This window comes from Periplaneta americana, chromosome 12 (genome assembly GCF_040183065.1).
Source record: "Periplaneta americana isolate PAMFEO1 chromosome 12, P.americana_PAMFEO1_priV1, whole genome shotgun sequence".
Taxonomy (NCBI): domain Eukaryota; kingdom Metazoa; phylum Arthropoda; class Insecta; order Blattodea; family Blattidae; genus Periplaneta; species Periplaneta americana.
The window spans coordinates 156,990,295-157,002,264 of record NC_091128.1 but is presented as its reverse complement, the minus strand read 5'-3'; the positions used below and the strand labels follow the sequence as shown (position 1 = coordinate 157,002,264).

The 11,970-nt window shown below is 37.5% G+C and overlaps 1 protein-coding gene across 4 annotated transcripts in view; it reads left to right on the top strand.

Annotated features, from left to right (window-relative positions):
• Nucleotides 1-2,727: 2,727 nt before the first annotated feature.
• LOC138711041 (uncharacterized protein C05D11.13-like) overlaps nucleotides 2,728-11,970 on the top strand; it is a 36,723-nt gene continuing 27,480 nt past the window's right edge. The window contains exons 1-3 of one of the 4 annotated variants that reach the window (XM_069842335.1): nucleotides 2,728-2,995; nucleotides 5,425-5,553; nucleotides 10,473-10,649. In XM_069842335.1, the coding sequence (XP_069698436.1) occupies nucleotides 5,431-5,553; nucleotides 10,473-10,649 (300 nt within the window). In that variant the 5' untranslated portion in view covers nucleotides 2,728-2,995; nucleotides 5,425-5,430. Of the gene's footprint in view, nucleotides 2,996-3,181; nucleotides 3,250-5,424; nucleotides 5,554-10,472; nucleotides 10,650-11,970 lie in introns of those variants that run through there. The other 3 variants (XM_069842333.1, XM_069842334.1, XM_069842338.1) reach the window with 3 other exon arrangements.

Here is an 11,970-nt window from a genome sequence, read left to right as displayed (position 1 = left end):
CGGTACTCCAGTTCTGTCCAGACTCATGCCAGCATGTCCTCGGATATTGACTCCAGTGTTTGTGATCCGTCGTTTCAGGTCATTCAGGTTCTGTGGCTTAGGGGATGACACACGAAGTTCTTGGTACTCCCTCAAAAAAAAGTCTCTGGTTAAGTCTGGCGATCGCGGCGGCCAGAGTGACGTTGGTGAGTCACATCCTGCATGGCTGATCCAACATTCTGAGAGGATATTATTACACTTTCATAAGATACACCATTATGGATTATGGCATATATAGTTCCCTACTAGCCCTTCTTGTTGACTTGCTAGGACTACAATCGTACACAGCTTGTATCCTGTTTACTATATCTTCCGAAGTCTATGGACGGACCGGACATTTCCTAGGACATAAACAGCCACTACTTTCGTATTACTTCACCCAGCACGCAATGCAGTTTCTGCGTGGTGCATTGTTACTAAATTCAATCCTAAAATTTCACTATACTGTTATGTCCTTCCGTTCGTGCAAATTCCATGAAGCAAAATTTCTCTTGCTTGTGGTGATGTCGCTATCGTGTATAGCACTACACTACATCTCTGGTTATAATGACATGAACTAGCAAATAAACACAATACCTTGAGACCTGTCGCTTTCACTGTTTTGAGTAACTGATCGTTTATCATGGTCATTCTTGCTAGAGGTCTTTACTTTTGCACCATCCTTTTTTAATCACGGTGTACACATTTACAATAGCAGGTACTTGACCATCGTTCATCCATATGAAGCCAGTTGTGTAGAGCAATTTACTGATAGTCATTGCCCAGGGTGCGCCGTAGAAGTCTGGTCTACGCTACACCTGTGATGAGATGAGATGACAAAGATTTCTTGGGATGCCACAGGGGAACCGGAGTTCCTGGAGAAAACTACTGTGTTACCTGGACCACGGGGTTACCCAACACAAGTTATAAATCTGGTATAGACTGGGTATCGAACCTGGGTCTACAAGATTATAAGTTCAGCGCTCTAAGCCATTGGACAACCATGGTGGCTATATGTATGTTTTCAGAAGAACATTATATTATAAATTATTACATTTGTTGGTCAGACTACATTGGCTGTTAAGTGATGGTGGGAATAATTGGAATCAGTATCCAGAAGTTTTTTTTTCTCTTCAAGCCCCGGATTATTTCTGGTAATAAATGATCTCAGTGAGATTCCTGAGGTTCAAAAATGTAAGTGGAATGGGCAAATTATAAACTTCTTTCTAGAGAGTATCTTCCGGAAATGATTACTCCATAATTTATCTTTTTTATTTATTTATTATTTTGCTCTGGTCTGCAGAGTGATACACTAGACTGTCTGCAGAAAATTTAATTGAAGTTGTGTCAAGGTTTTTCTTCAGACCCAAATTCATTAAAGACTAACGCTTAACTCCCATGTTAAGATGAAACATAACTGGTGCGCTACTTAAATAATAATGCTGCCAACAGGTTTTTAATTAAAAATTCTGAGTAGCATAATAGCAAAAATGAAAAAACAGATACAGAAGAAGGCATTGTTGGAGCAACAGCTCCACATCTATAGCAATACTGAAGTAGTAATAGAAAAATAAGAATTGTTAGATTTTATCTAACAATGCGAGCAATTGCAGGTTAAACTATATCCAAGTGTTGAAACAAAAAGAAAACTGACAGTTGAGAAACAATAGAATATTTTCCAAAGAAGTCTCTACGTCACATTTTAAAGAAAATATGCGTGTCAAGAAGTTCAGCCCATAGAGACTACAAAACTTTAAAAAATTGAATTTGTGGATGAAGATGGACACCATTTTCAACAAGTTATATAATACAGGTTAGTATTCCTGAAATAAAAATGTAATTGTGTGCATGCTTTTATTAATCACAGCCTAGATCATATATACCCAGGTAACAATGTTTGTCAGGTTTACTATTCTGCCATCTATTTGTTACATAAGGAGTCACGTCATAATTTCCCATTTGAATTGCATTAGCGACTGTACTGCCACCTCGTGTTCGTTTACGGCGGACGGGTGGCGATCCTGGCGGTTGTTCTCTTCAAAGTGCTGCCAATTTTAACATAGGGATCAGCTATCTGTTACATATATGATCTAGGATCACAGTTATATGGCTTGAAAATTTCAAATACGCGGGAGATTTAAGAATTAATAATGTCGCAACATAGGTCGGCTATGTATGCATGGCTTGTGCGCGCGTTTCCTGTTTGGATTCGAATGGAACACTAATACGGTTGTATAAAGCTATCATTTCTTATTGGGGGAAAAAAAAAAAAAAAAAAAAAAAAAAAAGGAATTGCAAATACAGTGGATTTGAGATATAAGAATGAATTTACTTCAATATACGCCATGGCTTTACGTAATGGTGTTGTAGAAGTGAATACTGGTAGGCCTACATGTTTTCATCCGAACAAAAGAAACATCGCAACTAAAAATGAAACGTTACCACAACTATAAAACGTCTTTGGTTACCACATTCGGGAGTACTTAAAATTGATATACATAAAAAAATAATAATATTGATTATAATTTGGAGTACCTAGTATTTAAAGAAATACATTTTTTGAGTATTTTTTCATAGTGTTTTATTTAAACTTCAATCCAAAAGGAACCTGAATTATCTTTATTACATTTGTTAATCTACAGTATAATAATATCTACAGATGTAGGCGTATAATAATACCGTACATCCCTGATTTCGGTGATTTATGTTACCATCGCCATCTAATATGCGGTGGTGCTATATTGCCCTCTTGTATATATATTGTTTGCTTGGCAACACTGTAATTGCTGGAAAACATTTGTAATTTCGTAGTATGCACTATTGACAATTAAGGCTATAGTATTTAGCGATGTTGATAATTTCTGTCATTTTATATATCCGTAGTTGTAACTGTAAAGATATTAGGATTTCGTCTGTACATTTTGACGTTAAACATTGCACCAATTTAAATGAAGTTTAGTACATCACATTTTCAAAGGTATGATATATTATACTGTTTAAATAATTATAAATTATTCATCTATCTTAATAAACCATGTCCCATTATTTATTCTTGTTTAATATTCTCTTTATACCAGTAATTCATACTGTACATGATCGCATCGACCTATATTTTGAGGTTATGGGGTCATATTTTTTTTTTAACAATGTAGGGCGTTACAACAAAGTACCTTATTAAATGAATAGCTCTGTAAGAAGTTTCGGTGGAGTTTCCACTCTCTAATAATAATGGTAATTGCTTTTGAGTTCTCACACTACATAAACTAGTTGAGCTGTCACATATATTGATTAAAAGATAGTAAATTCAGTGTTTTCGTATAGATAGTAATGTTTATTTTCCTGAGATCAGTATGTTGTAAATTTATTAGTCTAATTTAAATTACACTCAAAACTGTGTTGGCATTTTGGTGAATTTTGTGGGGAATATTGCAGTGTCAGTTTTGCCCATTTACTTCTAAGGTTGGCTCTTTCGAACCATGCCACATGTTATTCTTGTCACAGATACAAACTAAAGGTAAAATCGCATGTCTTCAGCAAATGATGAATTCAGAAGATTTGGTATTACATTTAGGCTCAATTAGTGGGAGAGAAATAGCATAGGCCTATACCGGTACCTGTATCTTGTACAATAAGCATGATGATTTGACCACTGTACTTACTTGTGCCTAGTTTTATTTCTGTAGTAATATGTTTTACAAAAGAAAGCTATAAGAATAATGGCCGGTGTGCATAAAAGGACCTCATGTAAAAATATCTTCCGAAACTTAGAAATGTTGACTTTACCTTGTGAATACATTCTTTCCCTAATGATGCTGTATATTAAGAACCAAGATAAATTCAGTACTAATCAAGACATTCATCATTTTAATACAAGACATAAATCAGATCTTCATCTACCCTCTGTTAGTCTAAGCTGTTTTAAAAAAGGAGTTCGCTATTCATGTATAACAGTCTTCAATGCACTGCCTAATAATCTTAAAGATTTGAAGAACAACGAGAAAAGGTTCAGAAAAGAATTAACCAAATTTCTACATACTCATACCTTCTACACAATTGATGAATTGTTTATGCTTGTGAATTGAATTATTCTACTTAAATGACATGTACAATTTTATATAGCTCAACTAAAATATGTTTTTATATTGACTTAATCTGTTTACTATGTATTGTATTTTTTGTTTAGCATAACTGATGAATTGTATGTACTGTATACGTCAACTGATGAATTGTTTAAGCTTATAAATTGAATTAATCTACTTCATATGAATTGTATAGCTTAACGAAAATAAGTTTGTAAATTGAACTAATTTGATTGTATATGTTTGTATAGTTTGGCTGATGAATTGTATATGTTCTTAAAATGATTACTAGTCTGTGTAGCTCTACTGATGAATTGTATATAGACCTACTGTAAATTGAATGGTAATATGTATAGCTCAGCTGATGAATTGTTTATGATTATAAATTGAATTAATCTACTTGATATTAATTGCACAAATTTGTATAGCTTAATGAAAGTATGCTACTTTGTATTGTATATATTTGTATAGTTTTGGCCGATGAATTGCATATGCTTTAAATTGAATAGTAATCTATATAGCTCTACTGATAAATTGTTTGTGTTTGTAATTTGAAGTAGTTTGCATGATATGTATTATCAATTTCTGTATATCACAACTGGTTGAATTGTTTATACCTTAAATTTAATTAAATTGTTTTGTATTATAATATAGCTCAACTTATGAATGATCGTTTGCATTTGTAAATTTAATAATCTGATTGGCTATGTATTGTATACTTTTAGTAGAGCCATCGATGTAGCTCAGTCGGCAGACTCGCTGCGCTGCTGTTCCGGAGCTGCGTTCGGGCTTGGGTTGGATCCCCCTTTGGACTTTGGTTTCTTCCGAGGTTTTCCACAGCCGTGGGACTGAAGCCGGATGGTCTATGGCGAGTCCTTGGCATCAACACCTTTGATTTGATTACCCCCTTTGATTTGATTACCTGGTTGGGTTTTTCCGAGGTTTCCCCCACCGAAAAGGCAAATGCCGGGTAATATTTTGGCGAATCCTCGGACCTCATTTCATCTCACTACATCTCGCCAAAATGTAAAAAAAACAAAAAAAATTGTACAACATTGTAAAAATTGTAGAAAATTACTAAATTGTAAAACTATAAAAATTTGTAAAAATTGTAATTGTAATAATGTAAAATGTTGACATGTTCCACATCTTAAAGCTTCATTGCTCATGTAAGATCTATGGAATAAAATAAATGAATGAATGAATGAATAGAATATATTCGTAATTCTTTTCTTTTGTGTTTAAAACTTTGAAATTTTTATAGGCCTATATGAGATTTGTTGGATCATCTAAATTAGGCCTAATAATTAATTTTTGTATGTTATAGTGAGACATGGAGATTCTGAAGCCAGAGTCCAACACAGATGTAAGACTATTTCCAACAGCAGGCAAGGATGGGGAAGAGGAGGAAACCTCTGATGATTACTCCTTCACTGTAGTACATTCCGAATCTAAGGTAAATTTGTCAATGAAATGCATGAATACTAACATATAATACGAGAGATCAGATGAGGTCTGGACAGGAGTGACAGGGTTTTCACTGTGAGCTGCTGGTGCACTGGTGGCAAGGAACGAACATGTAGAATCGCGGTGACAGAATCATACAAGTTTCTGTAACGATGACGCAAACATGTATGTGTTCGTCTTGGCTCATGTTGAGACACAAGCAGTCTCCAAGGGCCATGGTACATACTGTGGCTGCAAAAAGGTATCTGTCGGATACAGGGGGGAGAGCCATTAATCCTTCCCATTGAAGGCTTTAAGGAACCAACCTGGACAAATACCCAATGTCCCATCCCTACCTTCCCGTGGTGCAGCTGTTAAGGCTGGTTCACAATAAACCGGAAACGAGAATCGGAACGAAAACGAAAACGGTAAAATTGTTAAAATGTGTACATTTAAATGTGACATTCACAATTAACGAAAAGCTTGCCGGAGCCCGGGATTGGGAACGGAGAGTTGGCCAAGTTTCAACTTTGGCGTTCACGTTTCCGATCACAGCCCACTAGATTCATTCTATTGTCATCTAAAAGCTATTTTGTCGTATATTTTGTAGTAAGAAGACCGTGACATAACCTATGCATTATTTTGTTCTGTGCTGTGCATCATGGAGCAAGTTTTATTTGATGAGATTCTAATATTGAGTGTTGAGGAAAATCCTCACGTTTACGATAAGCGGCGCACCTCGTATAAAGATGAGAAAATGAAGGAAAATACGTGGCTTTCAAAAGCTATATCTTTGAACACCGATCGTAAGTGAATCATATTTTATTACTGTATTGGTTGTATTACACACTACATATTCATGCTTCAATTCAATAACTACTGTTGTGTTCATTTTTGTTCTATTACAAATGTTTCTTCTCTAATTATTTTACGTTATGGTAGACTTAAAATAGGTTGTGATAATAAAGATGCATGGGCATATTTATAGTACCGTACCTAATGAAATGTTTCAGTTGAAATTTCGAAGTTGGTTAATCTGTGTTTATGTTGGCTGCCTTGTACTCATGAGAGAACGCCATTGGTTAATTATACACAAATAACATCAGAATGCGTAATATCGACTTTACATATCGTTATTGACATGCATATCGATATGCATAGTCGTCTACGTTCAAGGCTTTTTAACTACGTTCTCGGTTTATTGTGAATAAAAAATTTTCATATTCACGTCCTCTGCTTCTCGTTTTCATTCTGGTTCTCGTTCCCGATTTATTGTGAATCAGCCTTTAGTAAGCATAATTTTACGAGCTGAACTAAAGGGTGGGGCTACTCATCCATTAGCACTGGTCAGCTTGATGAGTTAATGACTGAATTTGGTATAATTTTCCTCTATCCAATACCTAAATCCCTCTTTGTCCTTTCCTATCCAGTCCTCTGACTGAACTCTTACTTTCTTTGACCCTGACGGCATTAGAGAATTCGAGGCCTAGGGGTTCATTTCACTTTCCTACCTACCCTTCCTACTTTTCTGTTCCTAGTGCTGACCTGCTATGGCACTAAAATCGTCCTCCAGTGGCTTAAGAAGGGAAAGCTGATGATCAACAAGATCTCCCAGCTAGGTCCAATGGACCCGTCGACCAACAGCAGGTGTGGTCCTCCAGACATTCTGGGGGTTGTGTGTGAATGAAGTAGCCACCAAAACGTTAAAATATGGTGTTCACTTAAATCGGCTGCAACTTGCCATTTAACCAAGAAATGGATTCGGAACACCTCAAAATCTGTGCTTCAGTGGCTAGTCATGATAATATTTTTGAAAAATATTGGAGTGCAAGAGGTCAAATGACTTTATTGTCAAATGCCTGGCATTAGAAAACAACAACAACATACTGTGTTTTCTTGTTCATTTAAAGTGAAAGTGTGAATAAGTGTAAACTATATAATGACTAATCAAACGTTTTCAACTGAACAATGTGTAATGATTCATATGAGGTCTGATCAAAACGTTTCAAGACAGTTTTAATATATAAAAACATGGAGGTACTTACATGATAACTAGTGCTTGTCTCCTTCAAAGCACTCTGCCCCCGATGTAATACAGGTCTGCAAGCATCCCTGCCACATTTCAAAACACCTTTGGAAGTCACTTTCCTGGAGACACTTTAATTCCCTTGTCACATTCTCTTTAATGGTGGAATGTCATCGAACTTACTCCATTTGAGTTTCATTTTTAGTCGGGAAACAAGAAAAAGTCTGCTGGAGCCAAATCTGGTGAATGGGGAGGATGGGTTAATGCAGGTATTTTTTTTTTTTGGGCCAGATGTTCTTGGAAGGAGAAGGCACAATGGGCCGGCGAATTGTCATGGTGGAGGATCCAACTCTGATTTTGAAACAATTTGGGACACTTTCTTCGCACTTTCTCGCGCAAACGTATTAAAACTTGTTTATAGAAGTAGTGGTTAATTGTTTGGCCCCTAGAAACAAATTCATGGTGTACCACACCTCTAATGTCAAAGAAAACAATCAGCATTTTTTTTTACATTTGACTTCACTTGTCTCGCTTTCTTGAGCCTAGGAGAATTTGGTGATTTCCATTGTGAGGATAGAGCCTCTGTTTCTGGATCATATCTATAGACCCATCTCATCATCAGACATTAACTCATCTGTAACATCCGTGACAAAATGTGTGTAACATCCGTGACATGGAAGAACCAGTATAAAATATTTACCGATTATGTTTTTGTGGACTAATTGGATGCCATGAGATTAGCATAGCTTTCATATGGACACTACGAGAATGAATCTCTTCTTGCTTGAGGCAGAGGCCTGAGTTTTACACTTTTTGTTAATAAGGCTTGAAGTGAGTTGACAATATTTGACGAGAAAAATTCGCTTTGGCGCTGGGGATCGAACCCGGGTCCTTGGTTCTACGTACCAAGCGCTCTGACCACTGAGCTACGCCGAATTCAATCCACAGCACCTCAAATATTATTCTGTAGGACAAATTAATACATCCATAATATTCTCATAGTGCATCAGTGCATCATAACTGCGGAATCCCGGCCAATTAAGTCACTCAACTGAGTGCGCTCCTAGTATAATGGCAGTTGACACTAGACATATACGTCAACATACGAGGGGGATCCAGGAAATAACGACCGTTCGCGCATACCCGCCGCGCAGCTGACTCCCCTTCCTCGTTTGAAGGTCAACTGGCTTCCTTAACATGTGTTCTCATAATGTTGTGAGTACTGGTTGCAACAAGTCGCCATTGTGCATTTTGTGTTACTTCAAAATGAACGACGTGATTGATAATCCCGCCGACTGTGAGGTGAGGAGTGTGATTCGATTTTTGAATGCCCGACATTTGAAACCTGCAGAAATTTACCGGCAATTGAAAGAAGTGTATGGTGATACTGTAATGAATGAAAGAAATGTGAGAAAATGGTGCGAAATGTTCAACAATGGGCGAACAAATGTCCACGATGAAACTCGACCCGGACGCCCATCACTCATCACAGAAGACCTGAAGACTAAAGTGAACAACAGAATCTTGCAAGACAGGCGCACATCACTCGACGAATTGCATATTGCCTTTCCTGACATTTCTCGTTATTTGCTTGGTGAAATTGTGTCGCAACATCTTGGCTACCACAAAATCTGTGCACATTGGGTTCCACGGCAACTGAGTGACCAACACAAAACTCAGAGAATGGCCTCAGCATTGACATTCTTGATGCGATATCACACAGACGGAGACGCCTTTCTTGATCAAATTATGACTGGTGATGAGACCTGGCTGTCTCACAACACCCCAGAGACCAAGCGCCAATCACGTCAGTGGCATCATCCCTCATCACCCAAGAAACCGAGAAAATTCAAACAGACTCTCTCAACACAAAAAGCCATGGCTACTGTCTTTTGGGATCGCAAAGGTGTTCCTCTGCTGGATTTCATGCCAAAAGGCACTACGATCAATGCAAATCGTTATTGTGAGACTTTACGAAAACTACGGCGAGCCATCCAAAACAAGAGGCGAGGAATGCTTTCGAGAGGAGTTGTGCTTCTTCACGACAACGCCCGCCCGCACACTGCTGCTTCAACTCGAGAATTGCTGGATCAATTCGGTTGGGAAATCTTTGATCATCCGCCCTATAGTCCAGACCTTGCTCCTAGGATTTTCACCTTTTCACTAAGCTGAAAGACTTTCTGGGTGGTACGCGTTTTGGAAGTGATGAAGAGTTGAAGAAGACAGTGAACACCTGGCTTAATGAACTGGCGGCAGAGGAGTATAACACGGGAATTCTAAAGCTAGTGAACAGATACGACAAATGTTTAAATGTAGGTGATGATTACGTAGAGAAGTAAAGGAAGCTTCAGTTATGTAACAGACTTTGTTTTTTCATATAAATATATTTTTTTAATTATCACAACAAAACGGTCGTTATTTCCTGGATCCCCCTCGTATATGCCTAACTTGGAGTCAGGCCACAAAGGGAAACACTGAAGGAGGAAGGTTCGATCCGCTGCTGTGGATTGAATTCGGCGTAGCTCAGTGGTCAAAGCGCTTGGTACGTAGAACCAAGGACCCGGGTTCGATCCCCGGCGCCGGAGCGCATTTTTCTCCTGAAATATTAATTGTCAACATTACAGAGATTATTCTGTAGGACAAATTAATACATCCATAATATTGAAGTGAGTTCACAAATCTTGTAATATCTGTGATGGAACCTTTTTTTTTTATTTTCTGCAGTAATAATAAATTTCATCAAACAACTTTTCTTTTCTGTAAAATGATATTGATCTTCTAAATTGATTCTAATAATAAATGTGAACAAAGTCATTTCATTTTCAATATAGGCTATAGAGTTTGAAAATAGTAAAAATGTAACATCCCTCACAACTGGAATGGCTGATAATCTTTTTCTGCAGGCCCGATCAGATGCAGTCAACTTAGAACCCGCGGTAGTGATAGAGCCAGAGCCTGGAGAAGCAGAACATGACGGGGATTTGGATGCATTGGACATGAACAGTGAGGAACATGATTCTGTCGATCAAGACGCATTGCCGTACCCACTTGCCTTCCTAGCGGTGGAGAGCAAGTCTGAGGTCAGTACGTAGTTCAACTGGTAACTCGCACATCAGATCAGGGGCCTGTGCATAAAGCTCAAATTACAATTTTAGTAGCGACAAATTAGTAAATAAATAGAAAAACAGTCATTTCTGTTGCATAAATTTGTATTGGTATATTTGTCACGAAAAGTGGCAAGCACTAATAATTACCGAGAGTTTCATTTCTTTTACCAACGAACTGTTGCATGAAAATTTGTCATTTGTAAAATAGTTAAAATTGTGAGCACATTTTCTACCAATTCTTGGTAAACTTCCTTAAAAGAGTAGAAATAACATTTATAATGTAATATGACTTCGTCTCCAAGCTGTGAGAGTGAAGAAGAATTCATATACAGACACAGAAAAACAGTTAGGCCAAGAATAAATACTGATTTTCAAGAGTTCCACTTCAAAGAAAGATTTCGCATGTCAAAAATTAAATTTGAGATAAGTTATTGCTTGCTGCTGCAAAACCTTATTTAGGTCCAGCAACACGATTTTACGTATAGGCCCCTAAACAAGAGAAGACTATTTTAATAGTAATCAAACCCTGTATTAAAAAAAAAGTAATAATTTAAAAATTAGTAATAATATTCATTTGAAAGATAATATGCAAATACGTATCACAGCTCCCTTCGTAAAGTTCGGCAAAATTGTCGCTCATGTATATTTCCAATTGGTACCGGTAGTACCAGACCATTGATTGAACACACGTGTGGAATTGTTTCCATTTATTTTGATTTTAATTCATTTATCAGATTGGAAGAAAACTGTATCATCATCATAATCATCATCATCGTCGTCATCGACATCATCATCGTCGTCATCCCCATCATCATCGTCATCGTCATCCTGATCATCCTCATCATAATCATCATCGTCATCGACATCATCATCATCATCGTCATCGACATCCTCATCATAATCATCATCGTCATCGACATACTCATCATCATCATCGTCGTCGTCATCGTCATCGACATCCTCATCATAATCATCATCATCATCATCATCGTCATCCTCATAATCATCATCGTCATCGACATCCTCATAATCATCATCGTCATCCTCATCCTCATCGTCGTCATCGACATCCTCATCGTCATCGTCGTCGTTGTCATCGTCATCGACATCATCATCCTCATCGTCGTCATCGTCATCGACATCATCATCGTCGTCGTCGTCATCGTCATCGACATCATCATCCTCATCGTCGTCGACATCATCCTCATCGTCATCGTCGTCGTTGTCATCGTCATCATCCTCATCGTCATCGACATCATCCTCATCGTCGTCGTCATCGTCATCGTCATCGACA